Here is a 26,220-nt window from a genome sequence, read left to right on the forward strand (position 1 = left end):
CTTTTGTCTTCTCTCACACTTTACTTCAAAGTTACTTAGTGTTGTTTGTGAAGAAAACCCTAAGCAGGTTTGCTGCTTCATGTCTAAGCAGGGCAAGTCTTCCTTATCATGCATGCTCATGCAGCTTCATTTCAGAGGCAAGACTTTGCTATTAGCATATGCTGATTACAGCTCTTAAAATTCTAACCTTTAAGCAGCAGTGGCTGTTTACATAATGAACAGCAGTTGGCTGTGTGCAGGCACACTGGAGATGTGTTGAGCAAAAGATGTGCCTAGAACTGATGAGACTGAACTGAGGGTGCTGTGGAGGTGCAGGGACCTGGTCCTAGGGGAGGGAGAACTGGGAGGCTGTGCAAGCAAGCTGGGTCCTACACCATTCCTGTCTGCACTTGTGGATGTTTCCCTGTTCTTGTCATCATCGTTGTCAGAGTCTGTGTTTTCTTAGATCAAACAAAACAATTTTCTCTTTCCAGAGAGCTTGGTTAGGGCTGGGAGAAGGGAGCAATGTCTCCAGGTCTAAACAGTGAAAGTTCCAAGCATGCAGCCAGACTGTGCACACTGTGCCCAACCTGCTGCTCCTGTGGCACTAAATTGCCTCTTGTTGAAATGCTGCTGCTTCTGGACAAGAGAGGAGCAGCCCCTTCCTGCTGCCTTCCTCCTGTTGCACAGGGGGTGTTGCAACACCAACTGCAGCTACTTAAGCATTTTGCACTGAAACAGAAGCACAGTGATGCACATGGTGAGAAAGAAGCCATTCTGAAAACTAAACAGCATTTTTATTACGATTATTCTGTCAAGGTTCGATAGAGCAGTTAGAAAAAAAATCATTTTTGTCAGTTACATTATTCCAGACAAAAGTATCTCGGTCATTCCTATAAATACTTCTTGTTTTGCTCTGCAAGTAAAGCAAAGGACCCTTATTACAAGAAGAATTGTACTTCTAAGCCATCTGAGTGGGGCGGCTTTCAACTCATCACCAGTTTTAGGACTTCATAAAAGAACTGGTTTTTCTTCTGCATGCTTCAGGGCCAAGGCGTAAGTATAAACTCTGGCATCCACTGCAAGGTGTTCTTCTGCTACCAGCTCTGCAAGAAACAGAACAAAGTGTGGGATGCTGTTAAAACTTCTCCATGATCTCAGTGTTTGGCTCAAGGGAAGATGTAAAGCATTCCAGCCATGAATTCTGCATGTGAACACCTAATGCTGTCACTGTTAACATGGCCAAGTCTCTCACAGCCTTTTGTTTACAATGAAGTATTTTAGGGTCAGAAATGCCATGATGAGCTATGGGAAGCTGAGGGGTTTCTGAAGTTCACATTACTGTACTGGAAGTGCTGCAAAGCTCTTACCATCGATTCTTTGCAGGAGGTCAGCCTTTGGAAGTGAAATAACTTCCACAAATTCTAGGAAAGAAGGACAAAAAAATTATGCACCTTTAATTTAGTGAACAGTAGAGCCAAGTAATGTCATGTCCTGTTTCTTCCAAGGGCAACAAACGGGGTTAATGCTCATCACCATCCCAAAGCTGTGAGCCCTCACGTGTCACAAAAAGGACAATTAAGTGGGAGAGGGCAGTGACTGGGATCATTAAAAAGCAGGTTGGGCAGAAAGAAACTGAGAAGGAGCTGAGGAAAACAGTGTAGCTGACAGCTATGGAGCATAAGAGCCCTGCTAAAGGAGACCACCTTCCTCTGAGAACAGAAAATAAGTTTCAGTGGACTTTGGATTGGCTTAGACTGGTACAGTAGTGGATTGCAGATGCATTTGAAAACCAAAACAGCACCAAGGGGTTGTTCTCAATGAGTTTGTGTTCACTTACACCTCCCCTGTGTCTGAATTAGTTGTCTTTGGGGCTTGATCTACAGCTGGTGTGGATTCAGTAATCTGTATTCCCTGAGATACTGGTGCTACTGGTGCCATACCTGTAGGTAATTGATGAGATGATGCCCCACAGGAATTTCCATGTGGAGGCCAAAGCCCATCTCACATCTTTGATTAGAGTCAGGAGATAAACCAGGCTCAAATAAAAACCAGTTTTAACTGACATTTTCCAAGTAAAACTTGCCATATGAAAACCACATTTGACCTTCCTGTCATTGTAAGCACAGCCACACAACGTACCTCCATCATCTGCAAAAAAAAAAACCACACAAAAAAAGAAAAAGTAGTAGAGTTAAGGATTTTGAAATACACCCGAGTGTATTTCAAAGCATTTTGATAACTGATTGCTCATGAGTGACACTGCAGTTACTTCCAGGGTCAAGGCGCAAGTATCAAGATTCACAAGTGCTTATGGCCCTCACTGAAGTCTGACACCTCAATTTCTCATTCTGGGTGTGCCAACACCTGACACAACATCTGGGGCTCCCCACTGAACTGAGGGAAAAAAGCTGGCTCTGCTTGTACAGACTGCAGGAAATTATTTGAAGGATGCACAGGATCTCAGTAAGCTGGGACAGAAGTGATGTGGGGGTAGGAATAGTCCTTTAATCCTGTTATCTTCTCAATTTTCAAATCAACAGCATAAAACTCACCAAGTTTTTGCTTGGGTCTTTTATTCTCAGCCTCATCTCCGTTAATGGTGACGCTCACAACGTGTGTTGTGCTGTTTGACATACCTGGGTCCAAGCAGAGAGCTGCCAACAAGCACACAAAGAGTTGGATTTTTCAGAAGTAGAGCCAGGCACATTGTCATTTTAACAAAAGCTTTCACAGAAATCTATGCAGTACAATAGGAGAAGATATTTGGTGTGCATTCCTGCTGGAAGAGTCATGAGAAGTTTGTGTTAATGGGTTTGTAAAGGGTTCTGCTTCTGTGACTCAGCTCTTAAGGATTCTTTTCAAGATGTGTTTTCAGCAGCTAGGTTTACTTTCTGTTCTGCAGACTGATGATTAAACTGTAAACTGTAATTCATGGAGAGACTTCCTCAACCTATTGGAATTTAATTTTGTCATCACCCCTCTGCATCTCTCTCAGTCCCCAAGAGAGACTGTTCTACCTGATGAGCACAGACCCTGTGAGGAGAGGCTGAGGGAGCTGGGGGTGTTCAGCCTGGAGAAGAGGAGGCTCAGGGGAGACCTCATCACTCTCTACAACTCCCTGAAAGGAGGTTGGAGCCAGGGGGGGGTTGGTCTCTTTTCCCAGGCAACTCTCAGCAAGACAAGAGGGCAGGGTCTTAAGTTGTGCCAGGGGAAGTTTAGGTTAGATATTGGAAAGAATTTCTTTACTGAGAGGGTGATCAGACATTGGAATGGGCTGCCCAGGGAAGTAGTGGATTTTCCGTCCCTGGAGATATTTCAAAAGAGACTGGATGTGGCACTCAGTGCCATGGTCTAGCAACCGCAACGGTGGTTCAAGGGTTGGACTTGATGATCTCTGAGGTCCCTTCCAACCCAGCCAATTCTATGATTCCATGATCAAGAGCCAGGTCTGGACTGCAATGACATTTATTTGAAATCATATGTAAATTGCCTCACCTTTCTACCGACCTCCTCAAGTTTTATTTATAATCCTCCTTTTGTCTCCACTTTGTTTTATGTAGGGAGCATTGGACTGGCAACAATCAGGTTCCAAGGGATTTATTTCAATTACTTTCTTCTTTCCAGTTGGAGAACCTGAGTACTATCCCCTCCCCACAGCTGACATGAGGATGACCTCCACTCAGACTGCATCATGCAGCTACTTATTGTACCTAAGTTCATAGATATTGTTCACACTGAGTCCAGCAATTTAGACCTCTTCATTAAAATTCCAAATCACAGCTTAAATAATTGGGCTTTGTGTAAAGAGTCTTAATTAGTAGCAGGTTTCCCCTACAGACATCAATCTGTTGCTGTAGTCCTGTGTGTTTAACAGGAGTTTAGGAAATGACTCATCAGGGACCAAAGTTTCCTTAGTACAGCCATGGGATGCTACTCCCTGTTTATCTCTGTAGGCTTTTCTGCATAGGTTTCTCCTTTGATTTAGAACATTTTGTATCCCTAAGACATGGACTTAGATTTGGGTGGGGAAGAAAGAAAAGAAAACCACAAAAAATGCAAATACCTGGAGTACATTCAACAATTTCCCCCTTGTACCCAGTTTCTTCCTCCAGCTCTCGCAATGCAGCGCTTTCTGCACTCTCATTTTCTTCAATGAGGCCTGTGAGATAAATAAATAAATACAAAAGAACAATTAAAAGTTAGCACCTAACCCCAACATTCATCCAGCTTTACAAATGAGGTGAAACATTGTCACTACCCTAATTTTACAGAGGGATAAACGGAGGCATTTTGAAGGATTCCTCATGCTGCTGCCCATGTATTCAGCTGGTTATCTACAGGAGCCATCTACCTGAGGGCAGTCATATTCTTATGAGGGAGAGAAGCCAAGTACTTCAACTCTTAGAGAAGGAGGAGTCAAGGGAAATGTGGTATTTTTGCTACCAGACTACTGTCTCCAATATGCTAAAATGCCCTTCCTGTGTATTCTTCACTGTCCAAGCTACAGAGCTCACCACGGTTTCCTGGCTAGAGCTGCTTCATGGAGACTGATGCTACAAGCACCTCTAAACACACCTGAGAGAGTTATGTGACTCATTTTAAGGTTTCAGTCACTTACCTGCAGGAAATTCCAAGCAATATCTGTTAATTGGAGGCCTGAACTGTTTCACTAGGACAATGCAGTCATAGTGGAGAGTCCTCTGTAGTACTGCTATCACTGCTACACCTACAACAAGCAAGACAAAAGTACAGCAGAAAGTGAGTATTTAGTGCTAGGCCTACAAAGGAACACAGGTACTGTTATTCTGAGCATTAAATGTTTAGATGCCTGCTCCAGAATCCTGAAGTATGAATTTAAGATAACACATAAGATTATATTTAAGATATGGTGAGAAAAATAGGAGCCCCAAATGGAATTTTCCAAGTACCCCAGCAAATGGAAGGCACACATACCAAGCCAGACCAAACCTTAGCCCACCAATATCCAGGAAAGGGCTCTCTTGCCCACAGAGACTGGAAGCCATGACATGGAACCCCCTTTCATGGCTAAATCATGTCCCTCTTTTGTCCAAAGAGAGCTGTATCCCCCAGCCCCTAGCAGCAGACCCAGTCTGTGAGCTACTCTGGATCAGGGCATCCATCACATCTTTGAAATTGCTCCATTGCTCTGAAGTGAATACAATGATCTTGGGGAAACCTACCCACCACTGGGGCTCTGATTCCTCAGCACAGAGGTTACATTTCATCAGCTCAGGGGCTCTTTACCTCAGGCTCAGTAGCTCTGCTGAGCTGTTTGTTCCACATCCTCAGTCGTTCAGAAACAGAGCAGCTCTAATTCTGCACTGGGAGTTTATCAGAACTTTCACAGGAAAAAAATGCAAACACAGAAGTTGCCAGTGTCTTACCATCAGCTGAAACACCCTTTTTGTTGCCAGTACGCTTTACACTTTCCCAAGTTCTGTTTTAGCACAGAGAAATGAACAAATTAATACATTAAAATAAACAACATCCATTTTGTTTGTAATTCTTCTTCCACTCTTGCTACTGTCATCCAAATAGCAAAATACACCATCCCACAGTGAGGCCCTGTAAGAAAACAGCCGGGTTCAGGCAAGCCCTGTCAGGTACTGGCACCATAAAATCTCTGTAGCATTATTTTGTTTTGCTTCCTTAAAGGAGGGAGAGGGAAAGACTTAAATAATTGTCACAGAACAGGCAAGCATACAAAAGTGATGATGGAAGATTCATGGAAATGTGCCAGATTTTGAAAGACAGTTTTGTAAAGATACCATACTCATTTCACCTTTCATCTTGCTTTTGCATCAGGTTTATAAGGTAAATTATTGAGAACTCTCAGCTCAGTTAAGCACATGAGGAGCATAAAGGCATGGAAAAACAAAGCTTCTCTCTCAAAAGAAGCAATGGGATGAGTAAAAACCTACCAGCCATAAAAATCCTTTCACAAAAGCTCCAGTCTTTGCTATTTTTAAGGATACTTTGTTGATGAACGGGGGGACACTGAGAAAGCAATCAGTACACAATCTAATTCATTCAGGGGAGGGAAGTAAAGCTGTGTTATCTTGATAAATGCAGCAAAACTAAAGCAAAGAATTGGACAGGCATGCTAATATATGAGAGCAACTTGTCAACAGTATTCAAGATCCAGCACCATTGGCAGGAAAAAAGAAACCCTTAAGGAAGAACCAGAAAAGCCACAGGATGGACACTCTGATCATCACAGTCTGTTTTGCAGAGTTGGAACTTGCTTCTGCATGACATCTTTACTAGGAACAGAAAATGCAAGTTAAAGCAGGCCCCACTGTGGCTGAATTTAGGAGCCAAGTTTGATCCCAGATGCTAGTACATCTGCAGGACTAAGTTTTTTCTTTTTTCTGAACAGTATGAACTATAAAGGAACTGCACAATGAATAGATCTTATCTTGTGTTGAGTATTAGGCTTTTAATGCTCATATTTTCTAGCCTGGGGCTAGTCTGTACAATTGAGAACATTATAGGAATTTGAAATGCCAGAAAGACAATTACCTGGTTTTACCAAAGGGATCAGTGTAAGTTGTTTCTTCAAGCTTCAACCATTTTCTTTCTACAATTACCTAGAAGAAGAGAAGTCTTTGTTAAATACATTATATGATTAATCCCAAAGATATCTGGGGGCTAAGGGGAGAAAAACCACAACTATATTTGGATTTTGTTGAAGACAAAAATCTCATCATCAGAATACATGCAGGAACATGCAGCAACTTCCCTGTAGCTATTCTTGACATAACATTTACTGCAAGTTATTGAATCAGAGTAGAAGATGAATCCAGTAACTTTTCTTAGTGTGGTGTTTCCATGAATTTGGTAGGATTCTGTTTACTGGAAAGTCCTCATCTTTTTAGAAGCATTTTGCAAAGGTCACATTTCAGCTGAAAAGGGGTCCCTGGTCTGCACAGCTGTGCTGGTGATTATGAGTGTCCACTTATCAGAGACCATGGCCTCTAACAACTAAGCATGCAAGACTGAAACCCAAATTATTTTGAATTTTTTTTTCCCTGAGTGCTGCTGATTAAGTGCTTGGCATTAACATTATTACAAAACATCTTTTCTGAGCTAAATGAGTTTATTTGCCTTGTGGTGTTTCCACATCTTTTATATAATCCATTTGAAAAGGAAATATCCCTAGGTATTTAGCCCTGTAGTTTATTTCTTTTAATGTAACTTGTATTTTAGGCTTTGCTAAAGGTATAAGCAGAGAAGAAGCTTCTCTCCAGAGCTTTTTATCCTGTTGGCCATATGTCTGACTACAGAAACTTGAAGTAATCAGTAAGTTGAACAGATCTTCTCATATTGTCAAATGAGACAGTGCTGACAGCAATGGAACAAGCAAAGGAGTAAAGAGGACCTGGGAAAAAACCACAACATTAAATTGTAGAAGATGAAGTCTGAGAGGCCCCCAATGTGGCTGGCACATGCCAAGCCTCCAGTGCAGGACAAGGAGGCAACAGGGCCTGTGTGGCCATGTAGGTCCTGAACTTAAAACAAAAGACTCACCAACTAAAAAAAGAATATAGAGAAATGAAATGCAGTGTATGATGCAGCTACAATGAGGGTGCAGAACAGTACAGCATCAGCTGGAGGCAGGAGGCAAAGCAGAAGTGATTCAGGTGTCCAGAAAACTGTAACTGAGCTGCATCAACTCACACAATTCTTAAAGTGTGTTCTTCAGAACAATCAATTTCACAGGCAACTGAAACAACAGCAGCACTCCTATGGCTCAAAATGCAGCTACACATATTTTACATGTAGGAGTTCTGGTATTCATGTTGGAAAGTATAATATTTCCACAGAAGAGGAATTGGAAAAGGAAAGCTCTGTGTTCTCAAAAGAGCTTTCTAAAGGGTTTGTAGTCACAAGCACAGCAGGAAAGGAGAAGATGGAGTATATCATGCTTATTACAGGTACAAGAAGTAATTCTGTTTGGAAGCATTCAGGAATATTATAAATAGCCTTGTATTCACTCCTAAATCACTGCAGAACTAGAGTGCAGGAAGATCCAAAAGAGAAAGAGGAAAATCAGGTTCTGTTGGTTGTTGTCCAGGGAGACAAGAGCATCTCTAGACATGGCCTAGAAATGGCCTTAAGTTGTGCCAGGGGAGGTTTAGATTGCATGTTAGAAAAAATTGCTTTATTTAAAGTGTTGCCAAGCACTGGGACAGGCTGGCCAGGGAAATGGTTGAGTCACCATCCCAGGAGGTATTTAGAAGATATTGAGATGTGGTGCTGAGGGACATGGTTTAGTGGTGGGCTTGGCAGTGCTGGGTTAATGGTGGGATTTGATGACCTTGAAGGTCTTTTGCAACCAAAAGGATTCCATGACTCTAAGTAAACACAGTCAAATGTTTTGTGTTAGTGAATTTTTTAAAACTTTGCAGAGAACACAAAGGACTCATTATTGATCATGGTTCCACATTGCTGCAGCATTCAACAGAACCAGCAGATCATTACCCCTGCCACCAAGTTATCATTTGCTAAGAGGAAAAGCCCTTTGTGCTTGAAAAACAGACATTAAAAACATCATTCATGGGCAAAAGCCACAAATACACCCTGACAATGTGAGTCTCTTTTGTCCTGAAAAATTCTGTACCTTGAAAACTAAAGAAATTACAACACTGCTCATTCCAAGGAAGGAACATTGGATAAAATAAACTACATTTGTGTTATAATAACAGTGTGATGCTGTCACCAAGCCTGCCTTTAACATCAAACATTAACTTTTAGGAATTAATTAAAAAAAGATCAGAAACAAATGTAGGAGAAACAATTAAGAGTGGAAATTCTCCTCATAAGGACTCAGAAGCACCTCCAAATTCCTTCCTCAGGACTTGATATTTTCTAATTCTGTGAAGAAGTGAGCACAATATTTTTGAAAATATCTTACAACCTCCTTGCTAATATCTTTAGAACAGGAACATAATTCAAACCCTGCCAGAAAGCATCAAAGAAGCAGCATCCTAAATGTTAAGGCAACTCTTAGTGGTTCATTCTAAAGGAAAGGAAACAAGGATGAGTTTCTGGAGCCACCAGTTTCCATGGTGTCTCCATGGTGGCTCAATATTTCTGAATATTGAAAACAGCAAGAAGACAAAACAAGAAACAGCTGCAAAACCAAAAAAAAAAAAAAAAAAAAAAAAAAAAAAAGCATAAAATAATACAACACTGTAGATTTCTCTGTCTCCACTGGTAATTAGTATGATTACTTCAACAAAGATAAATGCCACCTTTTTTAAGCTCTCTGACCATCAGGAAAAAGTGTTTTGTCCATTGAATATATTTTACAAATATACAGCATCTATAGCAATTCTTACTCTGCACTCACAAGCATTCTCAAATACTGGTTATTTAACAACAAAATGTGTCAAACCCAAGCAGTTATACCTCTTCCTTAAGGACAAACTGTCTGGCAGTTTTTCCAACTTCTGTGGATGTCTCAGCTGCCATTTTCGGGAACACGAGGCTCTTCCCCTCCTGGGCAAAGTCCAGGTTACTATGAAACAAAGTCAATATTTGATTTCAATGTAAAGTTAAAAGGTTCATTTCTGCACTCTAAATTAACAAATGCAAGTTGCTGGAGGAGGGTATGGATATGTGATGGAAGTGCAGTTCATATTTTCTGCACCACCTGATGGCACCGCAGTCAAATAATTCAAAGGAGAAGCAGAAGTTTGGGTCAAATCCCTGACTTAAATAGTTGTGTCCTATCAGCTGCTGAGTAACTGTGCTGTGAAGACATCCCCCTTAACTATTCAAAGATCAGACACATGCAGAGGCAAAACTGATCCATTTCAGTCAAACTGTTTAGTTCTGATCTGGGTGAAGCGCTCTGTGCATCACCACAACCAGACTGAATAACCAACTGTAAAAGCAGGGAAAAAATCTTCTACCAAGAAGACTTCAGGGGTAAAATCTGCCTGAAACTGGGAAAGAATCAGAGCCAGAACCTCACTCCACCTTACACACAGCACAAACGTGTACACAACTCAACCCTTCCACCAAGAAACAAGGTCACTGGGTCACCTGTGTGTTGCAAGTGGCACATGGAGTCGGCGTGACCATAGCAGCTCAGGCTCCCACTGGGAATGCTGTGGCTCACACCAGGAAAAAGGAAGCTGAGTGTCTGCCCCAAGCTCAGGGCCTCAGCATCCATCCTGATGCTCCCTAGGAAGATAGGATTGTCCAGCCACTCTCAATCCATGTCTAGGTGAAAGGCACACAAGGCAGCAGGAAAAATATGATGGGTAAGAGAGTCCCCATTAGCCCCTTGCCTCACTGCAGAGCTACAGAGAACTTCCAGCAGAGAAGCTCTGATTCCCAGGAAGTTCATCCCTGATATCCAGCTGTAACACTGAAGTCTGGAAAAGCAGCATGGATCCTAAGCAAAAAGCCAGTGCAAAGAGAAGCAGCTTGAACCCGGGAGAAATGAGGTAATCTTACAGATCTCTTAGCACTGATGGTTGTAAAGTTTCCATAAATCAACAGGAATCTTTCCCTTGAGTTCAGGAAGGCTCTGGGGGCCTCGAGCACTGCAGGACTGCAGGAGTAGGTGATCACCTTCCTTGTCATGCCCAGGTTTAGCACTTCCATCTTTTACTTCATCTTTATCCTTCTATAGGATCTACCTATAGCATCTACCACTTATTTGTGAAACAGGCAGCAACATCAGCTGCTTCCTTATATGTAAGATTTGCATTTCATTTCACAAAGCAGCTAAGAGGAATAGGTAGTACAAAATATTTCTGGTTATTGACAGGCTCAAAGCTAACATCAGCAAATCCATTTCCTTGGTATGGAGACAGGGCAGGCTCTTTCTTTAGTCTTAAAACAGTTTTGTTGGATGAAATAGGTCAATTGTGGTCAGTTGTTACTTTTAGGTAACATCTACTTTTGTAGGGTTATTATATTTGTTGGTAACAATTACTTTTAGGTAACATAACAAAAAGGAACCCTGACATTAAATTAAACTCTGATCTTTCAGAAACATGCTATATAATCCTTTAGTAAAGTAATGGAGCCTCACCTCAAAGCTGCATAGATCTGCTATCTACCTTACTACTGTTTGATGAAAACTGTTCCCTAACTGAACCACCTTGGTTTCCATCCCACTTCAGTTCACTCAGCTGCTGCACATCAGCTCTTGAGCCAGCAACCTCTCAAACTCTCTCAGGATTTAAGAGCTGCAGCTGGGCAGTGGCCAGGATCTCCTGCTGTGACTCCAAAATATCAGATCAGCCTTTCCACCAAAGAAGAACAACCCAACACAGCAGTTCCAAGAGGTTCCTAGTCATCCAGAGGAAACAGTCATCCTGCTTAAAAATAACCCATAATAATCTCACATACCTAATTACAATTAATTCACCTCCTCTGTTTGGGAAGAACTATGGGCTTTTTGCTTGACAATATAAATTTACCAGATAGTGAACCATATCCTTGTTAAACTTTTTTTTTTCTGGTCAGGCTCAGGGAGTCTTGTTCTGATGGTCACCTCTCACAGGAAAGTCTGTCCCATCGATCACAATAATCCTTCCACATAACCTTGCAAGTATCACTTTATCTTTCTCAAATGCAGATTACCAAATTGTACCCTAATTCCCGCAAGCAGCTCTTGTAATGGTTTGTACAACAGTCTTAATATTTAAGTATGTGAGTTACAAATCCATATTAGAGCCTCATCTGATGGCAGAAGCTCTTTTCAGCAGTTTGCTGCAGTGGGGAGACTCAAGGGTGGGTGGTGACTGAGCCAAGAATTGTACAGCTTCTGTGGTTTGAATTATCACTGCAAATTAAAGGAAGGGAAAACCAGAGGGGAAGACTCATTTGTCTCAGCTCTGGTAGTTTTGCTGTCCTCCACAAGTGGGTGCAATAACTCCATGCATTAGTGATCCTTCAAAAAGTTCCACCGAAAAAGTAACTTCTGAGCTGAAAGATCGGTTCTTTCTGTGTAGAAATGAGAACTCCTGCTGTTAGAAAGCTGAAATACCATCAGTGGAATGAAGGCTGCAGCTCTGGTATCTCACACCAGCCATGCTGCCAAGGGTGGCAACCCTTATTCATAAAAAAAAAATAAAATAAAATAGCAGTGACTGAAAATTAAATTTACCACTCCAATGTTAGGGCTCTAAAGCCTCACATCAGGTTTGAGACCTTGTCTCCCAGCCCTCAGACAGGAAGGTTCTTCCAGCTCATAGAGTTATCACTGCATCCTTTGAGTTAAAAATACAACACAGCTGGGAACCTGACTACCTGAGTCAGGATTACATGAACACCATGAATGTAATTTTTTTTAGTTATCAGCACGATTTATAGAATATGTCAAAGCATTCACCTTTATCAGCCTTGTTAGCACAAACCAACAGCTCTTCTACTATAAACTATGGGGAAAAAAGGCCTGGCAGGCTTCTACCTTCTCTGATGATTTTTGTGGCAAGTATTAGAGGCTACTGCTGGCAAATCATGACTCTTGTTCCATTTATTTCATGTGGGGGTCAAACTCAGACCTGATTAAAAATGTACCACTTAAAAAAGTTGTAACTTCATTCCCTTTGCTCATTTCCTTATCAAGTGTCTTCCTTTCAAGGCAACAGCCAGCAATTTCCAACAATTTTCCAAGTTATCCTTTCTAGAAGTTAAAATCTGAAGCAATCTGAGGTGTGTGAATCAGCTGTGAGTAGCCAGGCTGCCCAGACTTTACAGTGACCTATCCAAGTCATGATACATGGATCAGCTCTGCTGTGTCACTGCTCAAAAGTTATTCTCTGATCCAAACTACATATCCCAGCTGAGAGTAAGCAGATACAATGGAAGCTCAGTAACCATGTGCTGAAGCACAGATGGAACAAAATAAAAGGTTTTTTAAAGCTAATGCGCAGAGGGGACACTGACACTGCTTTAATCAACAGCAACAGCACATTGAGAAGAGGGCACTGAGGATAAACATCACTAAAAATTCTTAAATCACATTAAACTTGCTGCCATCAGGCAGTGCACATGCATTTCTGCAGTGTGGCTCTAGCATCAGAATTAATTAATTGGTAGAAGTTGATGGGAGAGAGGGAGGGGGGAAAAAGGTTTTGTTTTTTTTTTAATGGTATTTGGGAGAGTGGATGACCCACTCAGCACCAAATAACATAAATAACATGTTAAAGGAACCTTCTTGCCCTGCAGAACAGAAAAAAAAAAAGAAAAAAAAAAAAAAAAAAAAAAAAAAAAAAAAAAAAAAAAAAAAAGCAATCCACAACAAACTTTATCTCGCAAAAGCAGCAGAGGTTTAGCAGCATCTCTATTCCTGTCAGCAATATCTCTGTGCTCTTATCAACCCTACAGACGCCTGATGTGTGAGAGGACTCGGGCAGAGACTCACCCGGCTGAGGGGAGAGAGCATTTAAGGAAAATATCCCATGGGAACGCCTTGACCCTGCAGGCAGAGGACACACAGAGGCTACAGCAGATCCGCGGCGCTCAGAAAGCGCTCCTAGGGCTCGGCTCTCCCCAAAATACAACCAAACACATCCCTGCCTGAGGAAAAAGCAGCTCTGTCAAGCTCCGTTACAACGCTGCAGAGACGCAAACCTTGCACAAGCTCCTCCAAAGCGAGCGAGCGAGCAAAGCTCTGCCGGGCGGGAAGAACCCGCGGCTTCCCCCGCTGTCAGCCTGGAACCCCCCGACTCGGGCCACGAACACAAAGCCGGGAGGGCCGCCCGGCAGCTGAGGGGAGCAGCTACCTAGGGCGGGTAAGGTGAGGACGGGAGGAACCGGGACCGAAACCGGGACCAGGACCGGGACCGAGCAGCGCGGAGGCGGCGGCAGCGTCTGAGGTGAGGGAGGCACCGGCCCTGTGCGCCGGGGAATCGGGACCGGGTGGCGCCGCGCCGTGTGCGCTGCTGAATCGGGGCCGGGTGGCGCCGAAAGCATTGGGGGAGGTTCCGGGAGGAGCGGGAGCTTCCGGGAGCGGCGGGGTGAAACGGGCCGAGCCGGACCGGACCGGACCGGGTTGGGTGGGGTTGAAGGGGAAGAATGAAGAAGGAGCAGGTGGTGCACTGCCAGTTCTCTGTGTGGTACCCGCTCTTTCGGGCTGTCACTATCCGCAGGTGAGGGGAGCGAGGGGCGCGGTGTGGGGCCGGGCCTGGGCCGGGTCGGGTCTGGGCCGGGCCAGGGATCCCGGGAAGGGGGTGTTGTGGGGCTGGAGGCGAGGAGGTGTGTGGGGCTGGGCTGAAGGGGAGGGGGGGTTGGAAATGGGGGTAAATGGGGTGGGGTACAGGAGAGGTGGGAGGGAGGTGGAGGGGGCTTGAAGGAGCCTGGAGCCCCAGGAGCCTCAGGAGCCCCAGGAGCCCCAGGAGCTGGGGGTCGCGTCTCTTGCACCCTTAAAGGAGTTGTTTGGAGCAGCCCTGTGCTCCCTGCTACTCTCCTGGTGGGGCTGAAGGTTGGGCACCAGGTGAGCTCCATCCCCATCGCTGCTCTCCCCACTTGGCTGCTTCTAGAGCTGAGGCTGAAGGCACCCCCACCAAGAGGCTGATTTTCTGTGTGTTTCTGGAAGCTGTGGCAAAATCCGCAGCTTCTAAGGTGCTGCTGCAGGTTGTGAGGTAGCTGTGGGAGCTGCCAGTAACTCGGGAAAGTCAGGATTAAGGGAGCTGCCCAGTTGGATCAAAAACTCTGGCATCAGGCTTTTAGTAATCAAAGCATTTGATCTTCTATGGGTTTTAGTGTATAGTTAATGTATATTTTTGGTCAGTTTAGTGGTAGTGCTGAATTTTTAGGGCATAGGAGTGGTATAGGGAAAACTTGGTTTGGCTCTCAGAGGGGACACGTTTTGTTTCAGCAGCATGTTGTCCCCTTTTCACTGGCCACACACACTCTTTTCTTTGACTCTCTTAGTGCTTGGAAGGAATGGAGCATTTTTGTGCATTTCATCTAAAACTTTTGCCTCTTTTTCCTCTACTTTCCTAGAGGAAAACTGGGTGTTGCTTTTTAGGAAGTGATGAGAGGGGAGAAAAAGAAATGTTTAATAGAATCTGCTGAATTGGAAGGGACCCATCAGGACCATCAACCCCTTTCCCTGGGTAGGGCACCCCCAGAGTCACACCATGTGCCTGAAAGAGTCATCCAAATGTCACCACTTCCCTGGGGAGCCTGTTCCCCTGCTCAGCTGGGGGATAATAATAATGTTAGAGGATTGTCTTACTGAGTTAGGTTTTAATAAAATAAAAATTATTTGGTTTTAATATATTTTATTTATTATAACTCTTGTTGTTATTTTAGCAAGCAATGTTAATAATAAGTTATTAAAGAAATTCTCATGTTTTCTTCCAGTGTTATCCTTCCCTTACCAGAGAATGTGAAGGAATATTTGCTGGATGATGGAACTCTTGTAGTTTCTGGAAGGTAAGAGTGTTTTTTTTCCCCCCACTTTCTAAGTATTAAGACTCTTTTCTATTCACAGAGCCATTTTGTACACACATTTTATGTTTAGCATGGGGAATTTTCCAAACCTGACTGGCCTGGCTGCAGGGAGGTTTGCTGTCTGAATGGGCTGAGTGTTGCTGCCAGGGAAACTCCTGATGCAGGACCTAAAATCCATTTAATTCACTTGATCCTAGAGCAAGTGAGGGTTATTTTGTCATGTTTCCTCTGCCTTTCCTTGCAGAGTTTACCACCCTGTCAAGTGCAGAGCCTCCTGGTTTGTGCTTGGCTGCTTTGCTCTGCCTTGAACTGTGCCACCCCATTCACATTCCTGCAGCCTTATCCAGGGCAGCAGTGATATTACCTGAGCTTAATCCTCAATAAGATAAAATATGTATAAAATCTTAATCATTACTGAGTTTGTGTGATCTTTTGAATGTGTATAATCCATGCATATGACAAGGCTGAATGTCCTGTATGTACACCTCTAGCAAGATTTTGGGTAGGGAAGAATGAAGTGGATATGAGGAACAATGGGTAAGAACCCAGGCCTTGTTCTCTGTTTTCTGCTCAGAATCTCACTTTTTGGCTTCTTTGTAAAATAATTATTGCATCCAGGCACCTTGTTAATGATCAGGCTTGGAAATGAGTCCACACTCCATCATTTCCTGTAGGGTAGTTTGCCTCTCACAGAGCAGCCAATTAGGCTGTGAGCATAAGGAAGCTCTGTCTTAATTTCTCAGGAATCATTATATAAAGTTGAAGTGGTTTAAAAATCTTGAAATGATGAAAGGTCGTTTTAAAAAGTCTTTTTTTTTTTTTCTTAATTTTAAAATTCTTTCTTATGAAAGGTATCCAGAAAACAATTCTTTTTTTAAACCATTTTGGATAAGGAGTGTTGTCACCTGCAGAATTGTGCAACCTGTTTTTTATTTTTTTAATTCTTTTTTTTAATATGTCTTGAGAAAAACTGAAACTGAGGGTTTGGCTTTGCACCTGTGTTGCTCAATTTCTTCTGCCTTCAGTGGAATAATGGACATCTGTATAATTGAATTAAATTATATATTTTTAAGGTGTTTCCAACTTAAAATCCCTCGTAGAAATAAGTGTTTAACTTTCTTAGCTAGAAGTGAATGTGATCTTCTTGCAGTCAAGACCAAGACTGCACCTGATCTTCAGCAAACTGGTATCTGCCCTCTGGGTCTCAAAACCTGAACTGGTGGTGTAATCCTTAGGGAGTTGTGCTGATGAACTGCAGAGTCTTGGCTGATTGAAGGAGCTGACTTTTGGCAGGGCTGTAAATTTAACTGTATAATAAATAAAAAGTAAACTGTTTGCTGCACTGACCTGCTGTGAGTTAAGTCTTCTTCAAGAGTTTGGTCTTCTTGAAGATCTTCATGCTCAGTTATAGCTGCTAAAGAACTTCAGAAGTCCTCCTAAACTTAGAGACTGTGTGCAGTGAAGTCTTTCTTCCAGATATGCTGATGTTTTTCAGCAGTTCTGCTGATCTCCCCTCTGTAAAAAAGGAGAAAAAGGAGCTTTTCAGGAAGAAGCTGATGCCTGTGTATCCACTTCCAGCAGGATTTTCTGTGTGTGGAGTGTGAGGACTTTTCAGAACCAGAAATTCACAGACCAACATCTGACACTTGAGTTTTTAAATTTTCACTTTGAAAAGAAACATGGACACGAAGGATAATTTAACTTGAACTTGCTTTAAAAAAAAAAAAAGTTTAATTTGTGCTTCTATAAGAGTGCAGTAAAGTTGGAAAAGAGGGATTAATACAATGTTGAAAAGCTGCAGTTGTGACATTTTCAGAGCAGAAAGTGATCTGCTAATTTGAAAGAAGCAAAATGGGGCTCAAGTCCAATTCCAGGGTGTTCATTCAGAACTGGCTTGCTCTGATGTTTCTCTGCCAGGGATTTTGAGGCTTCATTTTGCTATGAAAGCATTTTGAGATCAAGAGCTGGTGTAGTCATTGTGGAAATGTAATATAAATGGTCAAGTCAAATTCCAGTGCCTAATTTTTTTTTTTCCTGCTTTTTTTGGTTTAGAGATGATTCGCCAAGTCATGCTCAGGAGAGGAGTGATGATGCAGAGGAAATACAGGTCAGGATAAAATACAACTTAATGTCAAGTCTCCTGAGACAAACATGAGTGTGTAACCTTTTGTTTGTAAGCTCTAAGTGAAGAGAGCACGTCACAAAAGTAATCACACAGTAGCTCCCTTGAAAAACTCAAAGCCATAATTTTGCATACTGCCACCTCAGGGAAGGTTTAAAGTGTTCTTTGTCAGAAGACCTTTTTATTTCTTGGTATTTTTCATAATGAGTAGGGAATGTTGGAGGATGTTGGAACTGAAGTTAATGCTGTTTCAGGAATAGTGTGGCCAGCAGGAGAAGGGAAGTGATTGTACCACTGTGCTCAGCACTGCTGAGGCTTGAGTACTTGAGTTCTGTGTTCTGCTCTGGGCCCCTCACTACAGGGAAGACATTGAGGTGTTGGAGTGAGTTCAGAGAAGGGCAACCAGGCTAAGGAAGGGTCTGGGGAGCAAGTCCTGTGTGGAGAGCCTGAGGGAACTGGGAATGTTCAGTTTGGAGAAGAGGAGGCTGAGGGGAGACCTTGTTGCTCTCTGCAGCTGCCTGACAGGAGGCTGTAGGGAGGTGGATGTTGGCCTCTTCTCCCAGCTAGTGATAGGACTGGAGGAAATGGCCTGAAGTTGCACCAGAGGAGGTTTAGACCAGATATTAGGAAGAATTTCTTTGTTTGAAATAGTATTCAGGTGCTGGAAGGAGCTGCCCAGGCAAGTGGTGGAGTCCCCATCCCTGGATTTGTTCTAAAATCATGTAGATGAGGCACTTCAGGACATGCTCTGGTGGGCATAGTGGGTTTGTTTGTTTTGTTGTTTCTTTTGGGGGGAACTGAGAGTTGGACTCTGTGCTCTCAGAGGTCTTTCTCAACCATGACAATTCTGTGATTCTTGCCTTGAAAAATTAGGAGGGGTATATTTGGAGAAGTTCTTTCTGTCGAGAAACAGTATAAGTCTCTGAGGCCATAATAGCTCAGAAGGGAATTCTGAAAGAAAAAGGCTAAAAAATGTTGTATGTAGGGTGGCAGAAGGGACAAAAAGGAGATGGAAAAAGAAATGTAAGTGAAACTAATGGATTACGAGTCAAAGGGTAGAAGTGTTGGAGATGGAGACAAGCTTTAGACAGGGAAAACTCTGAGTTGGGTGATGTAATTCATAATTAAAATATGTATCCTCTTTTATCAACACTTCATAACAGTACTTACGCTGAATATGCAATATTTTTCTTGTTTTAATTTAAAGCTGTGATGATTATCACTGTGTGGTGTTGTTATACTGCAGGAGCTCCAGGGCACTGATTTGATCTACATGTTGTAGGAAGCTATATGGATTCTGATGTTCTTATAAATCATAAAGGATGTCTCAGGAAACCAGTAACCTTTGATTTTTTATTTTTTTTAACAGTGGTCAGATGATGAGAATACTGCAACTCTTAAGGTAAGGTCCTGTAAAAGCCTAAAGTAGGTTTGTCAGCAGTGTCCTTTACAGCTTTGTGATACAAATTTGTTGCCATTTAGAGAGATCTGTTGCTTTTATTTAATATTTTTCAGACCATCCTAGTTGGATGGCAGTGTAGATGTCTGTAACTTTAAGAAAGTTTTGCTGGCTTAATTTTATTTAACTAAAAATAAAATGCTTTTTTTTTTCATCCCCAACGATCACACACTTGTTAGACTGTAGGAAATGAACTTGAAATATAACTCTAAATATAGCTGTCTTTCATTTTCACCACTTTGAATATCTCCCAATTACTTAATCAGACTGGATGCAGAAGAAATGAAGCCCATGCAGCTCAGTTTTACAGCTCTTCTTTTACACTTTTGCCATTATTTCCTTCTAAGTACATTTTTTCTATAATCTTTTTTTTTTTTTTTTTTAATTTTTCCTGTGTTTATGCTCTCCTTACACTGTGCCTGGCTTAGAATTGAGATCATTACGGATATAAACCAGACTTCTGTCATCTTTTTTTACATCTTTTTTGAAACTTGCTCTTGCACTCTCATTTTCAGATTTAATATACTTGCACCACTTATCTGTCACTGGTGATATTACTTCAGTCCTGTTAGCTCCCTAATTCAGCAGAGTGTGGAATTGCCCACATTGGATTAGGTGCAATATAAACACAGCCCCTGCTTTGAGCTGTGTGTGTGCTAGCACAGAATGTTCAGCCTAGATGGTAAAACTAATACTTACCAAATTTACATGCACGAATAGCATCAGTTCAAATATCTAAGCTTTGATAAAGTAGATGCCTTTAGATTGTAAATCATTCAGGACAAGGATTTTAGCATCCATCTTACCATTTGGAAGCTCACTGTAATGTTGCTCAAGAAATAGTGTCAGACTTTAAATCAGCCTCCCCAGTGATTAGGCTAGGGGTAGGTAAGAGAAGGAGAGGGGATAGAGGCAAGACAGCTGACTTAGAGATGTTCTATAATATGTATATATATATATATTTTATATAAGATCATGCTCAGTAATAAAACCAGGAGAGAGGAAGAAGAGGGGTGGTTTGGCCTCCAAAGTGGGTCTTGTTCAGAGACTGACAAGGCTTTGTCCTTTGCCAAATCCAGAACTTTGGAAATGGTTAATACATTTATTTTCTGCCTGTGGCTGGTTCCTACAAATATACACTTCCATTTGGTCAAAGAAAGGGGCTCTAAAAGTAGAATTTTGCTGTTTACCATCTTGTAAATTTGGTGGATGATTACTCTGAAGACTCCATCTGTGGCAGATATTCTTCCTCTGCCTGAAACCTTGAGGCTTCTCTGGGGCCAGTGAGTGAATGGAAATAGTGTGTGCTTTTAAGTGTTGCCTGTCACTACTTTGAGAGTGATAAAAAGAGTGAAAACACAGAGCATGTGGAATACAAAAGGGTGGGGAGTTGCATCTGGAGTTACTGCAGGAGATGAGAGTGGGTCAGGTAACGATGTGGAAGCTGAGAAGGGAGATGATGGGGAACATAATGTGTAAGAATAGTGGGATAGGCTGGAGATTGTTGAGTGGGAAAGGCAGGAGATTGTTGTTCTGCATTTGCTGTCAGCCCAGCACGCTCATATTTTCATAGCAATAAATCCCAGGTTATAATTCACTTGGTTTCTTGGCTGAGGGAGCAGTAAGGTGGGTTGTGGTTATCAGATTTGATAACCCAACTGAGTCATCAGGTAGAACTTGCTTCTCTTGCCACTTCTATATTCTGAAGGAGAATTAGAACATGGGATTATAGAAAATCCTGTGTTTAATCCAACAGGCATTAATGTTGACAGTTGCCAAGTCAGACATTCAGAATTTAGGAAATGTTTGAATGTAGTTTCTTTATTCAGCCTTAGATCTGCCCTCATGTGTATATTTCTTCACTTACATTAATCAATGACTTGATGTTAAGATTTCCACAGGGAGCCTTAGCATTTACTGGTTTTCCATACATGGTTTGTCTCCTGACTTCTGTCAAAACAAGAGATTGGATCAGAATGCAGTGCATGAAGAGTTTTACTTCTTGCAGGAACAATTTGTCAAATTTACTGAAGCTCTAAAAATAAATTAAAATAAGAGGAGTGCTTTTTCAGTTTTTCAAGTGTAGTTTTCCGTGGAGCTGAGGTAATGTTACTAGGGAAAGATTGAGAATATTTAAAGTTGGGTTTAGGTCACTGATCTAAAATGTGACAGCTATAAACTTTATTAATAAACTTTTCCTGATCACTTGTGTGGCTGTAAAGTCTTTGTTGTTTTAGAGACACCAATTAGATTTTACCTAAAAGTTATCTTTGAGTTGAATTTAAAAATACTTGGGCAGAAATAGTGTTCTTACCTACTTTTTGCTACAAATCCTGATGCATGAAAAATCTTTGGCATATGCCTGAAATCTCCTCATGTGATTTTAAAGGTCAGTAATGTATTTTTTTCTATTGCACAACATTCAAAGTGGAGTTTATAATATCCTGAGGAGTTTTTCCTCCCTACCTTAGCTTTACAATGCTGACAGTGTTCTTTACAACACAAGGTTTTCTAGTCCAGCCCACACCTTTGCAGCATGTCCTCTATTTTGATGCAATATATTGTTAAAGAGCTACTGTAAGACCTAATTTAAGAGCTGATTAGTTAAAGTATTACTAACAATGTTTTGTGAAATGAAAGCTTAAACAAGGATCTGTCACTCAATTTGCCTATGAATTTATTTATTTACTTTTGCTCTCTTACTGTATTTCTAAAGGCAGCTAGAGAACTATTACAAAGCAGAGCTCATCTCTCTTCTACCATTTAATACTTTAACAGAATGCTAATTGTAGCATTTGTATTTCAGACTTTTTTTAAGAGATCCTTAACGCTAACTATGTCTTAAAGTTTGTTTTAAATCTTGAACAGAATGTATCTACCATTAAGCAGAAAGAAACAGGTATGTATTTAAGGTTTTTTTATTTCACTCACTCCTTAGCCAGCTTTTGCAGCTTTCATGTTGAGTGTTAAAATGTTTAGTTTTTTCCCCAGAAGCTCACTGAATCTGGCTACTAATGAGAGTGAGAACTAGAAACGTTTTCAGTTTCCTCTGATTAAAAGAAATGTTGCAGTTTATTCTTAAGCCTTTTATTTCTACAAATACATTTTTTTGGGGGGTTTCTTGTTTCCTGAATTTTTTGACAAGTTTATTCCTTCTCCAATTGGTATTTCTAGTGGTATTTAGAAGATGGCTACACTTCACTACTAAATGCATTGAAATTGATAACTTTGCTCTTTGTTCAGGCACCAGAATTTCCTGAGTTTACAGCTAAAGTTCAAGAAGCAATAAGTTCCTTGGGTGGTAGTGTTTTTCCTAAACTTAACTGGAGTGCTCCAAGGGTAAGTGCTGACTCCCCAAACTTGCAAGTTGTTAACATGAGGGTTTTTTTTCTTGTTCATTGTATCTTAATGCATTGGAAAGTAGAAGAGATGAGTGGTTCTGATAATGGGAGGAGGGATAATTAAGATACAGTTAAGTCTGGAACTGCAAATGGTTCTGGTGGATTAGAGCTGATGCACTGTTTGGTGAGGCTGCTGCAAGGCAGCAAAATCTTACACCAAATCCTGTATCCTTGTCACAGGTAACAGTATCATGGTCAGACTCTTCTCACTTACTAATTGAAAACTTTGCATAAAGACTCCAACCCTCACTTTTTAAAAAAGCAATAAACTTCCCTCTAGTTATTTTTAGGTACCTGAGCTGTAGTTTAAGGGTGGGTGCACTCAAATGTTTTTGTATCATATTTTCAAGGGAAACCTGTGTTCAGGCAAGCATTCCAAGGAAGTACCTGGAAGCAATAAGGCAGAAAACATAGGTTATTAGATGGATTTGCTCTGCTTTCAGCAAAGTAATCAAAAGAAAAGCAGTAGGTATTATATCTTTTGTAACAGCTGATGAAACTTTCCTCAAAATAAAAAAAAATATTCTGCTCGTATTTGAGATGTTGCATGATATTTAGTGCTGTTAGATCTGCAGCTTGCACTCCTTCCTCCTAGTAAAGGTGCATCTTTGGCTGATCTCCTTTTTTGTTTAGGATGCCTATTGGATAGCAATGAACAGCTCTCTGAAATGTAAAGCTCTCAGTGACATTTTCCTCCTCTTCAAGAGTTCAGACTTCATTACTCGTGACCTCACTCAGCCGTAAGTATATTTTTAGGAGACAACCTGACATACACACAGTCACCCCACAGCCCTCTGGAGGTAACTTTGCTGTTCTTTGAAAGATCTTACTCTTTACTAGAAGGATAAATACCTGATAGGGAAATGCATGCTAATGTTTAAAGGTTTACAGTAATATAAATTTTGGGTACAGTAATAAATTACTTGTTCTTTTAAGCTTCTCCACCCCTTCCTTCCTTCTTCTTTGCCTCCCACTATGGTGCAAAAATAAATGACAGTTCTAGGTCAGTGCAGAGTATTGTAAGGCAAGTTACTTATCATGAGTGAGTTGTTCCTAGTGAACCAAAATTGTTTATCTACTTTCAGTCAACAGGAGAGTAACAGCCTCCATTTTGTTCTTATATTGATTATCTTGAGTTTAATATGCAAGTAAGTGGAAAAGCAAAATATTAAGACATCCTATTAAAGTGGTACATGTGAAATAACACTATGGACTAGGACAGTTTTCACTTAGTTGCTTTCCAGAGCACCTGATGTTCTAAGCTTGGGATTTTTTGCCATCCCATCCCTCTTGGCATTTACTTGTTGCTACCTACATTGTTACTGCCACTTCCTATGGCAATTCAAGATGACTTTGCCATATCCCTTTCACAATTTTAAAGCTGTTGGTGAGGCTGCCTGGAAGATGACTGAGACTTCTGCTAATGTATTTCTAGAATTCCTTCTGAAGCTAAGTTCTTGTAGCTCTTGAACAAATGCATTCTAGGAACTGTGTTTAGGCATAATATTACCAGACAAAATTATGAATACAGTGTTCTTGGGATTTACTTTTTCTGCTCACATGAATTGTATAGGAACAGTTTCCTCCTGTAGTATTAGTATCTGATTCATGTCACTCATTTTTAAAATACAGCCTCTTCCTTAAAAAAAAAAAAAAAGACTGTTACTTTTTTTTTCCTCCTTCAGAATAGCAAAGTTTCAAAGAAAACTGGCACTTCGTGGCCTTAAGCATCTGAGAGATTGTTTTCTGATAATTTCTGATAATGCTTATTTATATTATGTCAGTGTTTTGGAGACTCAGTCAGATGCAGGGTCCTTGCTCTGGGTGCTTTATAGAAGGTTACTGAGCACAGTGTCCTGTGTTGAGTAGCCTATGACCTGGTTAGAATTGTCTTGTCTAAAATGTAAAGCCAGCTGCATTAATGCTTTGCAATTGTCTTCTTTTTAGTTTCTGCAGCTCTTAATAACACTGTTTTCCCCCAGTTTGTTGATACATTACTTATCTCTGCGTTTATGGAGTGCTGGCAACTCTTGTCAGTCCAATTCTGATGCTAGGTTTTACATTATGTCTAACACAGTATTATGAGGTGCAGAGGAAGAGACAGAGAAAGAGGGGAGAAAATGTTGGGTTAGGGAAAGAATTGTGAGCATTAAGAGTTTATGATTCTAGGATTATAGAGAGCAAAAGAGATGAGAGAGATGAGAAATTTACAGTGTACATTTCAGAGGTGAGTGAATAGTAATTCTCAAGAGACTTCAGTGTCTTACTAAGGAGATTTCTTTCTTGGTTTCCCCCAGTATCAGGTTAAATGGCCAGGTGTCTTGATGGTGGTTTGCTCGAAGGATTGAGCACTATAATTTAAGGTGTCCTGTGTTGTCACTGCTTTCAGGGCTAAGAGCCTTGTGGGTCTGAATAAAATTGTAGAGTTTGTGTCAAGCTCTTTATAAATATTAAATTGTACCTTTTTTTATATTCCACTCTCCTTATGTATAAAAAGGTTCAAGAAAAAGCAGCCTGAGCTCTTTGGAAAATCCCTGTTTGATTAACCACTTTCTAATGAGCTTGGGACACATCAAATGTTTAGTGAGCACTGCTTGGTTTAAAAGATGTGACAGCTCTGTGTGTTTGTGTTCTTAGTTAATAGCATTTGTGTGGTAGAACAAGCTGATCACCTTCTCTGAGGCTGAAATTGGGGCATTTTCTGTCATTTTACCTTGTAGTAGGTAAATTTGCCCATGAAACTCATCTTGCTCTCTTCAGACAGCACTGACTTAGTGGTAGGGAACACACCCTTGCTCCTCCATCATGAGGTTTCCCAGCATGGGTGTTAAGAGAACCATTGGTAATTTCCCCTGAATTCACAGCAGAAGAACAGGAGTGGCAGAGCAGCCTGTATCAGGCATGATCTGTTCTGTTGATCCTGCTATGGGCAAATAACCCCTGGCAGAAAGGCAACACCTCAAATTGCAAGGCTCCAATCCTTGCAGACTCCTTTTCCAGTGTGGTGGGACCACACACACCCCACCAGGTAGTGTGGGTCAGGTAGTGAGTGGTAAATAAGTCAACCTGCTCACATGATTGTGGCATTATCACTTATTCTAATAGTTAAGTTGAAGTTTTGTTGAAGTGTTGTATTTATTTTCCTTCTTATAAAGTCAAATTCAATGTTGTAAATTTGTTTTTTTTTGTTTTGTTGGTTGTGGTTTTTTGTTTTTTGGGTTTTTGTTTTGCCAGTACAAGCTTTGTTGTTTTGGTAAGTTAAGAGTTAATATGGGCAGTAGTGCCTTGTAGTTTCAATGAATTTGAATTGCAGTTGTACTTCAGGGAAATGTCTGTAGAGGCCTGTAATGTACAAAATCACTCTGTTCTCTCTGTATCTTGTATTTTATTAATATCTTGTACTTGATTAAGCCCATATTATTGTGCAGTCTGGGCATGGTGTTTTTAACTGGCTGAAGTATTTGTACAAAATGTCCCCACCCAGTAGTGAAATGCTTGTTCCTGAATCATAATGGTGGTCTTCCTTAATTATATATTGATTGGCTGCCAGTTCTCTAGTCCTTAGCAAGCAGAAATCCAAAATGTAGCTGGCATAAGATCCTGAAGTGCTGAACAAATGGACACTGTATACATAGTACATCCAAATCCCTTGAAAGGGTTAGGCAGAGGGAGGAGGAAGGATAGAAGCATTCTATTTCTACTTCTTTCATTAATACTAAGTAGGGCCTAAAGGTTTCTAGCTCTGCATAATTAAACCTGAAGTGTTGTATACCCCTTTTTTTGCTTGTTTGTTTAGATGGTGGTTT

At 41.2% G+C, this 26,220-nt stretch overlaps 2 protein-coding genes across 6 annotated transcripts in view; one reads left to right on the forward strand and one right to left on the reverse strand.

The window, feature by feature from the left end:
- Positions 1-750: 750 nt before the first annotated feature.
- Positions 751-13,917, reverse strand: NUDT5 (nudix hydrolase 5). 5 transcript variants are annotated; one of them, XM_030458979.1, is made up of 11 exons: positions 13,758-13,915; positions 13,397-13,551; positions 9,418-9,526; positions 6,526-6,593; positions 5,388-5,440; positions 4,601-4,708; positions 4,046-4,141; positions 2,535-2,636; positions 2,122-2,130; positions 1,350-1,403; positions 751-1,085 (listed from the first exon to the last, which is right to left on the reverse strand). In XM_030458979.1, the coding sequence occupies exons 3-11, from the start codon at positions 9,478-9,480 to the stop codon at positions 991-993; spliced, it is 648 nt and encodes a 215-aa protein (XP_030314839.1). In that variant the 5' UTR covers positions 9,481-9,526; positions 13,397-13,551; positions 13,758-13,915; the 3' UTR covers positions 751-990. The 5 variants fall into 5 exon arrangements, with proteins under 5 accessions (XP_030314839.1, XP_030314822.1, XP_030314828.1 ...); XM_030458962.1 differs by lacking the exon at positions 13,397-13,551; XM_030458968.1 differs by lacking the exons at positions 13,397-13,551; positions 13,758-13,915 and adding an exon at positions 13,606-13,747.
- Positions 13,918-13,936: 19 nt separating this feature from the next.
- Positions 13,937-26,220, forward strand: part of CDC123 (cell division cycle 123) — a 37,536-nt gene continuing 25,252 nt past the window's right edge. Inside the window, exons 1-6 of the mRNA XM_030458952.1 lie at positions 13,937-14,123; positions 15,343-15,414; positions 17,485-17,539; positions 18,924-18,956; positions 22,257-22,352; positions 23,048-23,154. Coding sequence (XP_030314812.1) covers positions 14,050-14,123; positions 15,343-15,414; positions 17,485-17,539; positions 18,924-18,956; positions 22,257-22,352; positions 23,048-23,154 — 437 coding nt within the window. The 5' untranslated portion in view covers positions 13,937-14,049. The remainder of the gene's footprint in view (positions 14,124-15,342; positions 15,415-17,484; positions 17,540-18,923; positions 18,957-22,256; positions 22,353-23,047; positions 23,155-26,220) is intronic.

The sequence above is a fragment of the Calypte anna genome, chromosome 1 (genome assembly GCF_003957555.1).
Source record: "Calypte anna isolate BGI_N300 chromosome 1, bCalAnn1_v1.p, whole genome shotgun sequence".
Lineage (NCBI taxonomy): Eukaryota > Metazoa > Chordata > Aves > Apodiformes > Trochilidae > Calypte > Calypte anna.

Bases quoted from the DNA above. Each gene is read 5' to 3' on its own strand.
- NUDT5 (XM_030458962.1), bottom strand. From the start codon at position 9,480: ATGGCAGCTGAGACATCCACAGAAGTTGGAAAAACTGCCAGACAGTTT. The intron at 6,594-9,417 runs GTATAACTGCTT...CTCTTCTTCTAG, and splicing joins AGTTTGTCCTTAAGGAAGAG to GTAATTGTAGAAAGAAAATG. The intron at 4,709-5,387 runs GTAAGACACTGG...TGCTTGTTGTAG, and splicing joins AAAGGGTGTTTCAGCTGATG to GTGTAGCAGTGATAGCAGTA.